This window comes from Solanum dulcamara, chromosome 1 (genome assembly GCF_947179165.1).
Source record: "Solanum dulcamara chromosome 1, daSolDulc1.2, whole genome shotgun sequence".
Lineage (NCBI taxonomy): Eukaryota > Viridiplantae > Streptophyta > Magnoliopsida > Solanales > Solanaceae > Solanum > Solanum dulcamara.
The window spans coordinates 73,849,957-73,866,591 of record NC_077237.1 but is presented as its reverse complement, the minus strand read 5'-3'; the positions used below and the strand labels follow the sequence as shown (position 1 = coordinate 73,866,591).

Here is a 16,635-nt window from a genome sequence, read left to right as displayed (position 1 = left end):
AGGAGAAGAAAATAAAAGAGAAAAGTAAAAAAAAATTATGTTCAACAAAAAGTCAAATCTATTATAAAAATATTTTATAAAAAATTAAAAATAAGATGAAAAATAAGGTCAAAAGGAAAAAATAAAGTTTTAAAATTTCTTTTTGGTCTTCACTCTCTCAAAGAGAGTGAAATACACTCACCTTACCATATAAGCATTTACAGAGGCGATAATTTCAATTTTAAATGGGGAGGTGATAGGACCCCTGTAAAAATTGAGTGTGTAGTTGAAAATTCGGTTATAGCTTGGGGGGGGGGGGGTTGGCTATTTTCTCTAAATATTTTTCAAATACTTATCAAACATTAGATAAATAAAATGTCCAAACTCAAATAATTTTGAATGGATAACAAAATAAGTGAAGAAATTCAAATAAAACATAATAAAAATTAAAACATTAAAATTAAAGAAAACTTTTTAATTTTTTTTAATAAAAAATACACATAATTTTTTACAAATAATTAAAAGTGAAAAAAAATATGAGAAATTAATAAAAGAAAAAAATAAAAAGTATAAAGTGGGGAAGAAATTAAAATAAATATTTTACATAGAATGAAAATAATTAAATATATATAAGTTTTAATATCAATAAATATGTGTACTAACTAATATGGAGTTACCAATTAAAAAAGGACATGTGTCTATTTTTTTACTCATTGCTTGCCTTTTCATGTCAACTTTTAGGATATATGTATTATATTTTAAAATAGTTTAAGGGGTAATAAGACTCTAATTAAATTAAGGTGTATCACTGAAATTTCGATCAATTGAGCTACTTGTGCATTATTATTTAATTTTTTTAAGAAGTTTGTCAAATGAAAGAGGGACAAGTAAACATTAACAAGGGAGTGGGAGTAAACAAAAGAGAAAAAAGGAAAACATTACACCCATCCACAAACTCAAGTCTTGGCCACTTTTATCTCCCTCCACTTCCACCTTATTAGTCGCATATTCTTATCCACCATTTATAAACCAACAGTATTAGACTCATAAATCATAAAAAATAAATAATTATTTATCTTATCCATAACTCGCCGAGTCAATCACCATGACTCGGCGGTGTTCCCATTGCAACAACAATGGCCACAATTCCCGGACTTGTCCTACCAGAGGTGGTGTCATCGGCGGTGGCTCCGGCGGCGGCGGAGGTGTGCGATTATTTGGTGTTAGGCTTACGGATGGGTCGATCATGAAGAAAAGTGCTAGCATGGGAAATCTCTCATCCCTTCACTATCATTCTTCTTCTTCCGCTGCTGCTTCGCCTAATCCTGGTTCCCCTTCTTCTGATGTTCTTCGTGAATCTATTCATTTGACTGATGGTTACCTATCTGATGATCCTGCTCCTGCTTCTTCTTCTGCCAATCGCAGAATTGAAAGGAAAAAAGGTTTGATTTTTTTTTTTACACAAAATTACTGAAATGTTGAAATGAATCCGTCGGAGAAATTGATATTGAGGCGTTTTTACTGCTGTTCATTTGCCAAATATAGTTGGATTATTCCTTGGAAGCAAGATTGAAATTAGTCTAATTATGAGGAATCTTCAAAATTAATCTTCTTTGGGGACAAACAAATCTAATTGCATGCATGAATAGAGCTTATGTAATACTGTTCTAACTAGTTTGTGATTGAGGTTTAATTGATTTGCAATTTTTATGTTTCTGCCCTCTTTGCAACATACCCAGCATAGACCTTAGCCTGCATTAGAGGTAGAGGCGGTTTTTGATAAACTCTCAACTCAAGAAGAAAGATAATAATAATAATTGTATAGGCGGGATGGTTAGAGTTACCTAGTGCTTGATATTCGTTTTTTTAATCTTTACACCCCTTCCCCTTTTCTCCCTCTTATTTTTGTCTGTTTTTTATAGTAGAAATAAGAAAGTCTGTTTTTCTTTTTGTTTCTATTAGTTTTGTTCATTTGCAATTTTACATTTTCCCTCTTTACAGTTGAAGATATTTGATTCATATCTTCTGGATTGAATTGGATAGGTAGGATGATTAGGTCTATGTTGTGCATGATATGTGACTATGATGATTTTCTTGAATACGACATGAGATTCAATGCTCATATAACTGAGCCAACTTGTCTGGGTAAATAGATTGATATATCCCCTCCCCCCCAAACCCCTACCCCCTTCTTTCCTCCAGCCTAATTTGTTTGTTTTTTCAGAAAATGAGACTATCTTTAAGTGTTTTGCTTTCTCTTTTTCTTGGGGCAGGGGAGGGGGGGGGGGGGAGGTAAGCAGTTGATGGTTCAGTTTGCATTTTTGATTGCTGGCACTTAGTTGGTAGTTTCTTCTCTTAAACAATTGGCTTTCGTATGTTTTTTTCTTTTTTTTCTTTTTTGCCCTTTTAGGTTTTTAATGGTTTTGTTTTTGCATCTTCTGTTATGTATTGCTGTTGTTGTGCTTTATATTTAATGTATATCGTACATGTTATGTTGTGCGTGTTTGTGTCGGGGACGTGTTTTATGGTTTCTTTTGTGCCTGATAATTCAATAATTTGATACATTCTTTGTGAAGAAAACTAGAAAAGACCTTGGAAACTCAATCCCAAATGCTAGCTAAATAGGTGAGGGCTGTCCAAGACCATAAAAGGAGAAAACAATCCACCCCACAACTGATCTGAGACTCTCTGACACCCTGCACAATCACAATAGGACTGGATATCTAGAGCGTAGACGACATAATATGAGGGCCCAACATTGCATGAACCAACAACATAAATGTGCGTGGCTCTGATAACATGTGAACAAAAGGTTTTTTTTTGGGTATACCTCAATCTCAAAAGCTAGTTCAATAAGTGATGCCTAAAACCCTATAAGAGAACAATCTATTCTCTCTTCCCAACAGTTTTGAGTTTCTTAAGCACAAGTAGATAATTCTTGTTAGGTCAATATGGGTTTGTTTCTTTTTTGTTGCATGTTTTTGCTGGTTGATTTGTTGCATCATTTTGCTGGTTGAATTGTCTCTAAGTTAATCTGAAAGCAGGTTTGTTATATGGAAACTTGCATCCCATTTCTGGTGTGCTTAGTGTGAAGGTTAAGTTGTGGGCTAGATACTCATACTAGATAATCCAATTACTATCAAATGTCCAGAATAAGTGGAGCTCTTTTTCTTTTTTGATTGTTCTTTTTTTTCTTTTAATAAAAAATGTTTCTTGTGGAATAATTTGGTTACGTCTTGCATAATAAAAAGGGAAGCTCGGTGCACGAAATGTTTCATTCACATAAGGTCCAAAGAAGGGCTGCACCCTAAAGGGGTCTAATGTAAGCAGCCTATCATGAGGCGAGCACGACTTGTTGATTCCACGGTTCAAACCCATGACATTTAAATGATACGGAGACAATTTTTGCACTCTATGAAACTTTGTATTTTTGAGAATTGAGCTGCCTTTCGCCCTTTCCTCTTTTGATTGGAAAAATACTGTTTCTGTCAAGTTGTAAGTAACCAGTATGCCTTTTCTTAGATGTCCTATAGTGCCTTATTTTTTTCAACTTATGACCAAAAAAAATTGAAGTCATATTCATCATCTCAACATCTTGATCAATTTAATCAAATCAAAATTTCTTATAACATCGGCAGGAAGAGTAAAGACCAGCTGCCTTTTTGGACGTCTGATGCAGATCTTCTATAACCTTTATTTTGCCTTCTCCTTCCTTTCATGGCATTTCATTGCCACATCTTTACACCACTTTTCAGTGTCCTCTATTTCATGTTTCTCAATATACTGGATGATTTCAACTTATCAAATATATATTTACTGGAAGACTTCATACCTTTATAACACTCCAAATATCAAGTTATCCTAATTAGCCATTAGAATGGATGCACCCTCTCGGTCAACGTTTCTTCTAGGGAATCTTAAGTAAATCAATCCTTTCAATTTTGGCTGTTGTTTTTCATTCTTAATGACTCAAATTTGTTGATAGTAAATAAATGGAAATGAGAAATATACTGTTTCCTGCTACAGATATTAATGAATGTGATGATCTTTGGATGTAAGATGTTTGGAGTGGTAGGTAGTGGAATTGATAAAAAATAGTGAATTTGGTCAATAGCGCTTCATACTGTTGGAAATACAGTGTCAGTATGTCGCAATAGTCGATGATTAAAAAATAACTGATATTGGAAAGCAGTTATTAATATAGCTTTGTTCTGGTATGCTTTACTGCGTTTGTGTGAAAGGTAAACTTTCTTATTCGTTTGTGTGCTTACTGCATCAATGAACAAAAAGGTGGCCATTCTTCTGGTGTGGTTAATACATTTGTGTGAAAGTGCAGCTTTCTTATTCACTTGATACAAATGCATTCAATGTGATTTATAGTGTTATCTAGTTTGCTAGTTTTTCCTACAGATGCTGACCATAATCAAAATATTAGTCCTTTCACTGTAATGCGTGTTACATCAATGGATCTTCAAGTTGACATTTGTCTGTGATTTGGTAATGCAGCTTAAAATGGTGTATTTGGTTTCTCTTATACTTCCTGGTGTAGTTTCTGTCTTCCTTTACAGGGAGAAGATAAACTGAAATGATCAACATAACAAGCATGGTGGACACAGAAATGTGATCCCAATAGTGCTTGTAGTAATGACATGGTTGTTTCTTTGGAAATAAAGTTGTATAGCAAGTCATTGATCCAATAGTCTTTTTGTATAAACAGTAACAGTTTAACTTTATCTCCGAGACTTCTAAAGAAGAAATGATGTGCTCTTGCAATTATTTTCAAAGTCCATTTATCAAATATTCTTCTTCAACTCATTCCGTTATAATTGTACATAGCATGTTTCCATACAACTAATGATGCCATCTACCATGTTGATATGGCGCGTGATAAAATGTCTATGACTAAAATATAATCCTCCTAAAATCTTATAGTTGATGCATGAGAGTTCATGGAATATCATCTTAAACAAATGTTTTTTGAAGTAAAAAGTTTTTTTCTTTTTCAATTTGTGGTTTTTGTTGTTTTTTTTTAAAAAGGGTGGAACAACAAGAAGATTAAACATGATTGAATTGTCTCTTCGCATAGAGGGTTTTTAAATAGAGAGATAGAGGTAGCGTGGATGAAATGGAGGCTCGCATCCGGAATCTTGTGTGATTAGAAGGTGCTACCTAAATTTAAAGGCAAGTTCTACCAAGTGGTAGTTATACCAGCTATGTTGTATGGAGTGTAATGTTGGCTAGTCAAGAATCGTCACATTCAAAGGATGAAAGTGGCCGAGATGAGGATGTGTGGGTATTCTGGGAGAGATGATTAAACATGAGGATATCCGAGACAAGCTGAGAGTGACTTCGGTGGAAGACAAGATACTGGAAGCGAGGTTGATATGGTTTGTGCATGTGATGAGAAGATGCACAGATGCCCTTGTGTGGAGGTTTGAGAGGTTGGTTATGGATGGATCTAGGAGAGGTAGAGGTAAACCAAAGAAGCAATGGGGAAAGGTGATTATCGAGGACATGACCTTAGATAGAAATGTGTTGAGGATACCAATTAGGGTAGAAGGTTAATTGGTACGAGTACATCCATACTAGTAGGTAAGAGTGCTTTGTCTTGTTTCCCTTACTAGTAGTCATAGGATTACTTTTGTAGTTTCTTGTTCTTCGATTTGGTAGAACATTATTTTGTTTTCAGGTTGCCTTTTCTTCTTCTTCTTTATTTTTCCGGCGAAGCTCCCTTTCTCCGGCAAGAGCGTTCTTTTTATTCTTTACTTTTTCCGACGAGGTTTCCCTCCGGCGTAAGGATACTTCGTCTTCTCTTTTTTTCGGTGAAGTTTTTTGTCGCTTTCTCTCTCTCTCGGCGAAGCAGATCTGCCAAGATTTGAACTGGTTATACCAACCCTCGACGGCGTTACAACAGATTCCGGCGAAGTACAATTTTTCGGCAACAATCAGCATTTTTCGGCGCGGTCTGCAGCTCCAGGTCCTATCGTTCCTCAATTGATTCTTTTTTGTATAATAGTTCAGCTTCTATTTTTCACTTATTGACCAGTAGCATATTGTTCCTTTTGTGTTTGTTGTTATTGATTTCTTCGCCTATTTTTTAGTGGTCTTGATCTCCAGTATTTGCTTACTAGTTAGTGTGACCTGTTTATTTATTTATTTTTTTGGTCATATCTACTTTTAGCTCATTTCTGTATTCTCTTGATTTATTGTATTCTCTCATTTTATTTGATTTCGGTCCATTAATTTGTAGTCCGTACATTTTTAGTGGCTGTGGGGATTGATGGTGGACTAGGGTCATGTCCTCGATTGGGTTTGGAGGCGAATGGTAGTAGTGGTAAGAGTGGGGTGGGTCTTCTTAAGTTGAGAATAGGTTGTGGAACATAAGGTCCTTTACGGGGAAGTCCATAGAGCTAGTGAAGAGTTTTAAGAGGAGAAAGATTAATATAGCCTGTGTTCAGGAGACTAGATGGGTAGGTACCAAAGCCTGAGATGTGGGCGGGTTTTAGTTGTGGTACTCAGGAGGCGTTAGGGATAGGAATTGTGTAGATATTTTAGTCGACGGAGAGCTTAGGGAACGAGTGGTGGAGGTGAAGAGCATTAGTAATAGGTTGATGGTTATTAAGCTAGTTATTGGTAGGAGTATTGTGAACTTTGTTAGTGCTTATGCACCTCATACGGGTCTGGAAGAGGAAGACAAAAGGCTCTTTTGGGAGGATTTGGACGAGGTAGTGAGAGGTGTACCGGGCACCGAAAAAGTTTTCATTGGTGGAGATTTCAATGGGCATATCGATGCATCCTCTAGTGGTTTTGATGATGTTCATGGAGACTTTGGTTTTGGGGAGAGGAACGGCGGTGGGGCGTCGCTCTTGGACTTTGCCAAAGCTTTTGAGTTGGTAATTGCTAATTCATGTTTCTTGAAGAGAGATAATCACTTGATTACTTTTCGTAGCTCAGTAGCTAGGACCCAGATTGATTACTTACTCCTTCAGAAGGGCGATAGAGGCCTTTGTAAGGATTGCAAGGTTATTCCGAGTGAAAATATTAACACTCAGCATAGGCTTCTGGTGATGGATTTGAAGTTAAAGAGGGATAGAAAGAAGAAGATCCTTTATGATCGATCGAGGATTAGATGGGGGGCCTGACTCCCTCCCTTTTTCGAGAGATGGGGGGGAAGTTTCTTGGTTTAGGGACTTGGAGTAGTAGTGGGGATGCAAACACCATGTGGGACAGGATGGCTGGTTGCATTAGAAACATTGCAACCTAGGTTCTAGGGGTTTCGGGAGGAATCTTTGGTGGTTGTCAAGGAGATTGGTGGTGGAATGGCGAAGTTCAAGGCAAAGTGAAAGCTCAGAAGGTTGCCTATTTGAATTGGTTGGAGTGTGTGGATGAGGATGAGAAGGGGAAACTTAAGGTAATCTATAAGACGACGAGGACAAAAGCGAAGTCGGTGGTCATGAGTGTTAAGACAACAACATTTGAACGCTTATATGCAGAGCTAGGGGATAAAGGTGGTGATAAGAGATTGTATAGACTCGCGAAAGCGAGAAAGAGAAAAGTTCGAGACTTGGATCAAGTGATGTGCATCAAGGATGAAGAAGGTGAGGTGCTTGTGGACGAGACCTCTATTAAATAAAGGTGGCAAGCTTACTTCCACAAACTCTTAAATGAAAAAGGGGATGGAGACATTGTCCCGGGTTATTTGGCGTTCTCCCATAGCCTTCAGGATTTTGGATATTGCAGGGGCATTAGGGTCGAAGAGGTTAGACGTGCGATAAGTAGAATGTGCAGGGGGAGAGCGACCGGTCCTGATGAGATTTCAATAGAATTTTGGAAGAGCATTGGCAAGGGAGGTATGAAATGGTTGTCTAGGTTGTTTAATGTTATTTTAAAGACAACTAAGATGCCCGATGAGTGGAGGTGGAGTACAATGGTTCTACTGTACAAGAACATGGGTGATATCCAAAATTGTAATAATTACAGAGGTATCAAATTGTTGAGCCATACTATGAAGCTTTGGGAAAGGGTGGTGGAGGTGAGGGTGAGGAGAGGAGTGTCCATATCAGAGAACCAGTTCGGATTTATGCCGAGGCGGTCGACTATTGAAACGATCCATTTGATGCGGAGATTGGTGGAGAAATATAGGGAGAGTAAGAGGGATCTTCATATGGTGTTCATTGATCTTGAAAAAGCATATGATAAAGTTCCAAGAGATGTCCTTTGGAGGTGCTTGGAGGCAAAAGGGGTCCCGATGGTGCATATTAGGGCGATTAAGGATATGAATGATGGAGACAAGACTCTGGTTTAGGACGGTGGGAGGACATTCAGAGTACTTTCCTATTGAGATGGGACGTCATATGGGATCAGTACTGGGCCCTTTTCTTTTTGCTTTGGTGATGGATGAGCTGACACGGCCAATCCAGGAAGAGGTTCCATGGTGTATGCTTTTTGCGAATGACATAACACTGATTGATGTGACTCGGGACAGGGTTAATGATAGCTTGGAGGTTTGGAGACAACCTCTGGAGTCTAAAGGGTTCAAATTGAGCAGAATCAAAACAAAATACTTGGAGTGCAAATTCAGTGTGGCGATGGATGAAGAGGGCATGAAGGTAAGGCTTGCCAGTCACCCTATTCCCAAGAGGGATAACTTTAAATATCTTGGGTCCGTCATCCAGAGTAGTGGGGACATCGACGATGATGTCACACATCATATTGGGGTGGCATGAATAAAATGGAGGCTTGCCTCTGGAGTGCTGTGTGATAAAAAAATACCACTTAAACTTAAAGGTAAGTTCTACAGAACGGTGGTTAGACCGGCACTGTTATATGGGGTGGAGTGCTGGCCAGTCAAAAATTCACATGTTCAGAAGATGCATGTTGCGGAGATGAGGATGTTGAGATGCATGTGTGGTCTTACTAGAAACGACAAGATTAGAAATGAGGTTATTCGGGAGAATGTGAGAGTGGTCCCTGTGGCAGATAAGATGAGAGAAGTGAGATTGAGATGGTTTGGACATGTGCAGAGGAGATATGTCGATGCCCTAGTTAGGAGGTGCGAGCGGTTGGTTGTAGGGGTTATGCGGAGGGGTAGGGGTAGACCTAAAAATTATTGGGGGAGGTGATTAGATAGTATATGACGCTGCTTCATATCACTGAGAACATGACCTTAGATAGACAGGTGTGGAGGTCGCGTATTAGGGTAGAATGTTAGTAGGGTAAGAAGGTTTTAGGTTGGCCATAGGACTAGTCGGGCCTTTTATGGTTGTGTTGTTACTGTTCGATTACCACATTATTTTGTTACTACTATTGTTTGTGTGGTGTAGTATTTATTTTACTCTTCGTTTTAGATGCCATGCTATATATATTGTTTCGTTTCGCTTGGAGCTGATACAATCGAGCCGAGGGTCTTTCGAAAACAGCCTCTCTACCTCCATGAGATAGTGGTAAAGTCTGCGTACACTTTACCCTTCCCAGATCCCACTAGTGGGATTTCACTGGGTATGTTGTTGTTTGTTGTTCTTTGATTTCTGTTACTATCTATTATTTCGTGCAGTTTGTTTGTATTTTTTCTTGTACTTCCATTATGTCTTTTTCTAAACATTTTTTGTCTTGAGACTGGGGTCGATCGGAAGCAACCTGTCTACCTCACTTCTAAGGTAGAAGTAAGGTCTGCGTAAATTCTATCCTTCCCGGACCTTACCGTGCGGGACTATACTGGGTATGTTGTTGTGTATGATTTTTAAATAGCCAACTTAAAAATAGAAAATCTTCAAAAAAAAATTGCATAATGAAATTCAAGGACCTAAGATATCTCACTAAATTTAAATTTAAACAAAGACTTGTCCTACAAGTAAACTACTTATTATTCGTATAAATTAGTAGTAACAAAAACAAATATTCGACACTCATCTACTTCAATTGCTGCAATCTAAAAAAGTTGTTTCACGTCTCGGGAGGGTACTCTAGACATGACCGGCACTTGAAGACCATTGCTGGTCCTCAAGAGAACCACCTAGTTCAATCACACATTCATTCAATCACAATCTATCAGTGGAAGACTCAACTCATCAACACATTACTCATAAATAAGGCCAAAGGCCAACAATCTTTCCAATCAACAAATCTACAAGTCTAGTAAGAATGAAACTAGCCAATAACAAAACAAATCGACAACATCAACGATCTAGTCTATGAAGCCTCTATCAACTGTCTTCATGGTTAACTCAAATCAAATGAAGAAAACTAAACTCAAGGATAGGAAGATGAATGTGGTATCCTCTTGAATGGAGGGATGACTCACGAAATAGCTGAATGTGAATAGATCCTTAACGATGCGCCTGTTGATGATTTCTAGTACTTGTCTCTGCATCATAAAATGATGCTTGCCCAAATAGATGTCAGTACATGAAATGTACGAGTATGTAACATAACAGAATGAAACATGCATCAAGGTAGAATCGAATCAACTCAGAGATCTCAAATCAGAACGGTGAATAACTCAATCAAGATGTCCTAAGTCTAAACAAGAATAAGATTTAGACAAGGACCAATCATATACAATCTAATCCATTCCATTCCAATTCAATCAGAGTACTATCAAAACCTATATGGGAGTTTCTCTTATCCGACAACCATCACTTATAAGCCAGTGATAGTACAACAAGCCGACATTGTTGCCACATCCGTTCAATACCTTGCCAGGGCAAGAACGAATCAACCAATCATGGATCCAAAACCAATCAAGTCCTATAATGTCAGGACAATATTTAAGGAAACATCCGACTTAACGGTTCAATCCTCTCCTATGTTTGGCGACGTAGTTATTGAGTTCGACTTATTATTTACTCTTACCCAATTCGGTGCTCGATACTCCTCTCATGACTCAAAGTTCATAAGACAATCAATCCAAATCAAACCAAATTAATAAGTCTCTATTGGACTCTTTTCAACTCCTCCGTCCTATCAAATCAATCCTCGCAACCAATCAATTTCCCAATCATTCCCAATCATTTATTTTAAGAGAAGTTTTAGACAATCATTTATGATAACATTCAATTGAGACCATTCGCTTGGGTTCAATTATGAAAGTATAAAGGACTATCAATTCATCAGCACTATTATCATGTTCACATCCCAATCACAATTGTACATTCATAATTTCAAGACTCTAGACTTGATCTTTAGATATATACAATTCACTATCAATCAACATGCTATTAGGGTTTACGAAACAAGTAGTTCCAATCATTCAAGGAATTCATTCGTAGAAAAGCATGAACATAATAATAATCAGTAAAAAGTGTAAGTTTTAGAAAAGAAATTCTCAAGGAGCACATCAATGGGGCCTCAATCCATTCACAATCCACCTATCACAATCATAGTCACATGGAGGAACAAAATCCATGTTTTAGTTCAGCCTTCATACCTGGACTCAAAGAACAATCGAGAACTCGAAGACCTCGCTTGAAGAACTTGAACCCTAACCTTTCTCCTCTTCTCAAATCCTCGCTCTCAATTTGTGTAAGTGTTAATGAGAGTCTAGGTGTTTAGGGTACTGTTAAGGGACTCAAAATAGTCCCAAAATGTCAAGGTTTTAGTTTGGGAAGGGTGGGAAAAGACACGAATACCCTTCATTAAAACCTGAAATTTGACGTCTATGAAACGTTTCTACGACCCGTAGAAATTTCTAAGGGTCGTCATTTTCAATTGTGGAATTGGGCTAGAAAAGATTATGGACTACGACTCAGGTCTACGAGTCGTAAACCACTCGACGAGTTGTATACTTGACTCATCCCGCAAGTCTTTGAAAATCAGAAAAAACTGAGTCTCTGAACTTTTCATACGAGGAACGACTCGTATACTCTTTGACCTTTACGAATCGTATACTCTTTGACGAGTCAACAATTTGACTCGGAGGAGTGACATTCGAGCTCTGAGATTTGGTTAAGTGCCTGGTGCTTCTAGGAGTCGTGTCTATGACTCGTAGAATTAATTATGACTCGTAATGGCAGTCGTAGGTGGCTTCTCAGGATCCCATAATTTTATTAAGTGTTGGCAGGATCTACGAGTCGTAGGAACGACTCGTAGGAACCTCTATGAATCGTAGAGAACATTCGTGGTCCTCAAAGTCAGTTCTTTTGCTCGCTTTTCTCCTAGTCATCGAGCCTAGTTTAGGTTAGGATAACATAAGGTGTTACAAGTTGTTCCTCCATTTCTACTTTGTTAGTTTGTGCTTGTGAATTCTTTTGAGTGTTGTTGAACTTGCACACTTGAACATGACTTGTCCTTCTTCTTTCCTTTTCTTCTTTTGATTTTGTGCATCAAAATCATCCTCAATAATATTGTCTTGTATGCTTGATCTTTTGAATGTGCTTTAATTTGGATAACGGCAGGATTTGCAAAAAATTGTCGTAAGGATTTTTCTTCCATCATAATGTCTCATAGATCATAGGTTTCCAAAGTAAGACTTGAACTTCATTGACCTATTTTGATAGTTTTCATTCGTGAAACTCTGTGGGGGCATTCAAAAAGATATTGATGCCTGTCATGATTAAAATAGGCATGGATTAAAATAAGTATGGGTTGAAAATATCCCTACGTTAAAAGTAAGCAAGAGTTAAAAAGAGGCTCATGCATTAAATAAGCACGAGTTAAAAAATGAATTGATAATAGGTATAGTTAAGTGAATGGAAGTTTTTCTTCTTCAATGAACTCACAGATCCAATAAAATTAGATCAATGTAAGATCTGATACCACTGTTGGGTTTTTAAAAACGGTGGATCAGCATAAAGATTAAAAATGATTGAAATTGTCTCTTAATTTGTATTAAGCATAGAGGCCTTTAAATAGTCAATTGAGAAAAAAAAATCTGCAGAAATTTATAGAGTAAAATTCAAAAACCTTAAATATCTTAACTAAACTTATCTAACTAAATTTAGATTTAAACAAAGACTCTACATACTATTTATTATTCTAGTAAATCAGCACTAACAGAAGCAAATATTCAACAGTTTTCCCTTTCCTTTTTGGATCTCACTTTTGTTTGTTGGGATGATTTGTTAAGAGAGTTTTGTCACTAACTCCAACTTTGGGTGACAATCTATCACCTAGCTGTACGGAGGAAGGTTGGTTGTGAACTTATTTCTCGGATGTGTTTGTAGGCGTTCCGTGGACAGAGGAAGAACACCGGCTTTTCTTGATCGGTCTGCAAAAATTGGGCAAAGGAGATTGGCGGGGTATTTCGCGAAACTTTGTGACATCAAGGACTCCTACCCAAGTAGCTAGCCATGCCCAGAAGTATTTTATTCGGCAGAGTAATGCTACTCGGAGAAAGAGAAGATCCAGTCTTTTTGACATTGTTGCTGATATGGTTCGTCTTGCTTCTTAAACTTAAGCTTTGGATAATGATCGTATTGTGACCTTATAGGGATTGCTCTGCACTATCATTGAGGCCTAAAAACTATGCCCAACCCCAGCCAAATGCATAGGCAGTCGACATGTTGCAGCGTGTCGAGTGTCGACTCTTAGTTACTTGGTCATTGATCACATTTTACAACGTATGAGAAAAGTCTACTTCCTGTTTCCTAGGGTGAAATTTGAGCTTCTGATTTCCATGTTTTGCTTTGTTATCTGGGGCTTTTGGTAAAGTCCTTTCTTCAGACTTTTGTTTTGATCCTTTTAAATGTTCTCCTTTTTATGATGTTAAACAGGCTACTGATGCTTCCCATCCACTTCCTGAAGAACAATTTATGCTCCCACCTAGAGCAATGGAAAGTGATAAGGAACAGTTGACACCTGCAACAAAAACAATCGAAACTGATTTCGCAGATTCACTCCCTTCCTTAGATCTTTCTCTCAAGTCAGATTTTGAATCCATGGAAACCACTCCAAGTGAACCTGTTGAAGAAACGAAACCAAATACCACAACCAGCACGATTCCTTCAGTATTTCCAGCATTCTTCCCAGCTTACATTCCAGTTCCATATCCCTTCTGGCCATCAAATGCCTTTCCGCTCCCTGAAGATAGAGGAGCAGAGCCATCCCATCATCAGATCCTCAAGCCAATTCCAACTGTCCCTAAAGAACCCGTGAATGTAGATGAACTAGTGGGAATGTCCCAGCTCTCTTTAGCAGACGCTGGTTCTGGCCATATTGAGCCGTCACCCCTATCCCTTAAGCTAACAGCAGAACCATCACGGCAATCCGCTTTTCATTCTAGCACACCAGTCAAAAGCTCAGAGATTACCAAGGGTGAAACTGTTCCAATTCAAGCACTTTAAACCTATTGGGATGAGTCTGTATTGTTCTTTTTTCTCTTTCCTAAGGGTGTAAGTACATGTTCTCTTTCCGCTCATCTATGTAACATAGGATAGGTACTTTCAAGGAAGCAGCAAGTAGGAGAATTTAGCTGGAAATTGATTCTTTGTCATTGTATAGATCTAGGGTGTCTAACAAACTTAATACTGTGGTCTTTTATGTAAATTGTTGGCTTCTTTGTAATTGCTTTTATTTTCTCAGATTACGAGAAAATAAAGGGGTCCCTGATTCTGTTCAGTGTGAGGGAGTGATGGTTTTGGCATAGTTTACTTCCAATTTGAAAACTTTTGATTTGATTGTCATATGTTATGCAACTATAGTATGGTAAAATCCTTAAGTGTAAAATGTAAAACAATCCATGATATACTTGTAGAATAATCATGGATTTATCTTCTAGGATTACTTATTCAATGACCAAACTTTCAGGAATCAGTATAGATTAAGAAATGTCAGGGAAAGTGAAAGCATTCAATTAGATCACGCGCAATCAGGAATTCTACCTTGAAAAATCTTGTTATTTGAAAGATCCAAAACTTCTGTAGCTGCTCTGAGGATCTCAATAGATGCAATTCATTTACTTCACTAGCGGGCAAGAATAAGTATATAAGAGATTTGGAATTGACTTAATCCTCATACTTGGAAAGTGAAATTATTAGTATATGAAAGATGTACATATAAAAGCTTTTTGAGGTTTGAAAAGAAGTTGACATTGAGATTGTTAGATGAAAGATAAAGTAATGTTGTTGTGAAGTGACTTGGTAAGAGGAGCTTGCAACTGGTTGTGTCCTAATTTATCTATTTTGAATGGTATATTGTACTTGAAATCCTAATTAAGTGATTATCCTTCAAGCCTAATGTAGGCAGTGAGAATGTTCAGGGAGTTATGTGATCAGACTGATAGCCAGAGTTTGTATAGACTCTGAAGTCCACTTCAAAACTGAGGAACTGGTTCTTCAACATGGATGGTTATTTCTAAGGTCCATATTGAGATTCCAAAGAGATTGCGGAATCGACTCCGAGAGATTGCAAGAATCAAGTTCATAAGGACTGTAATAAAGTTAGATAGCCAAGTAATTCTGGCAGGAAAATTGACTCCCTGACTCTGAGAGACCCTGTTATTCCATTTGGTCTTTGAAAAAATAAATATGAACTGATATTTGAAGCTTAATGTATGAACTTGAAAGTTCCATAGGACCTAGCACTTTAAATTTGTGAGTAGGGATGCTTCGACTATAATGTCACTAAAGCAATGCCTTGGGTCCTTAATATTTTTGGACGGGCAGATGCACTAGGTGGATTTAAGGTGCACATGCACCCAGTAACTTTTAATTTATTTTATGGGAAAAGAATACTTATACCCCAAAAAAGTAAATTATTTACCCTTAAATGTCCATTACTTTCATACCCCTTTTTATTTTAAATTCGCGCACTAACGTCATGCTGATGTCAGTGCCCACCCTTTTTTCCCTCTTTGATACCATCACAATATATTACAATATATGAAGATACTCTAATGGTATCAAAGAGTAACTGAGCGGTATCTTCATTGAAGGTCTGCTTCTTCCTCCATGATACCATTCTAGTATAATATACTCTAGTGGTAGCAAAGACTAACTGAACAGTGTCTTCATTGAAAGTCTTCTTCTTCCTCCTTGATACCATCAAAGTATAGTATACTCTGGTGGTATCAAAGAATAACTGAGTAGTGTTTTCATTGAGGTTTGCTTCAGTCCTTCGATGAGATTACTCAATCATTCATGATATCATTACGGTATATCTACATACTATTATAGTATCACTGATGTATGTTTCAATTTTTTAATATTTTAATTTAAAAATAGTTTTAAAAAGAGTCATAATTTAGATAAAAAATTTTCAAAAATTTGCAAAAAGAGAGAAAAGTTATAAAAATATTTTTTTTATTAATTTAGAGTTTAATAAATAAGATTGTGACTTTCATAATTTTCTCTTAATTGTTTCTTATTTATTTCTTAAAGAAAGATCCCAATTCTATATGATACCGATAGGGTATCAATATACTGACGAAGTATCACTGACGATTAAGCTCAGTCCTATATGATACCGATATGGTACCAATATACCGATGGAGTATCAAAGATGATTGATTCATAGTTGTGATGCTGACGTCATGCATGAAATAAAAAAAGAGAAAGTGGGGTAGGTGCGTAAATAGTTTGGGTCATTGGTCCATTAAGAGTAAATAATTTGGATAAATAGTTTCACTAATGGGTCAAATTTATGTAGTTTTCCTTTTTTTTATTATACATATATATGTATAGATAATCTAAGAAAAGATGATATATTTAATTGTGCACTCTG

At 37.2% G+C, this 16,635-nt stretch overlaps 1 protein-coding gene across 1 annotated transcript; it reads left to right on the top strand.

Annotated features, from left to right (window-relative positions):
* Window positions 1–920: 920 nt before the first annotated feature.
* On the top strand, window positions 921–14,532 carry LOC129900178 (transcription factor MYBS3). Its single transcript, XM_055975132.1, has 3 exons — window positions 921–1,421; window positions 13,140–13,348; window positions 13,689–14,532. The coding sequence occupies exons 1-3, from the start codon at window positions 1,085–1,087 to the stop codon at window positions 14,256–14,258; spliced, it is 1,116 nt and encodes a 371-aa protein (XP_055831107.1). The 5' UTR covers window positions 921–1,084; the 3' UTR covers window positions 14,259–14,532.
* Window positions 14,533–16,635: the final 2,103 nt, after the last annotated feature.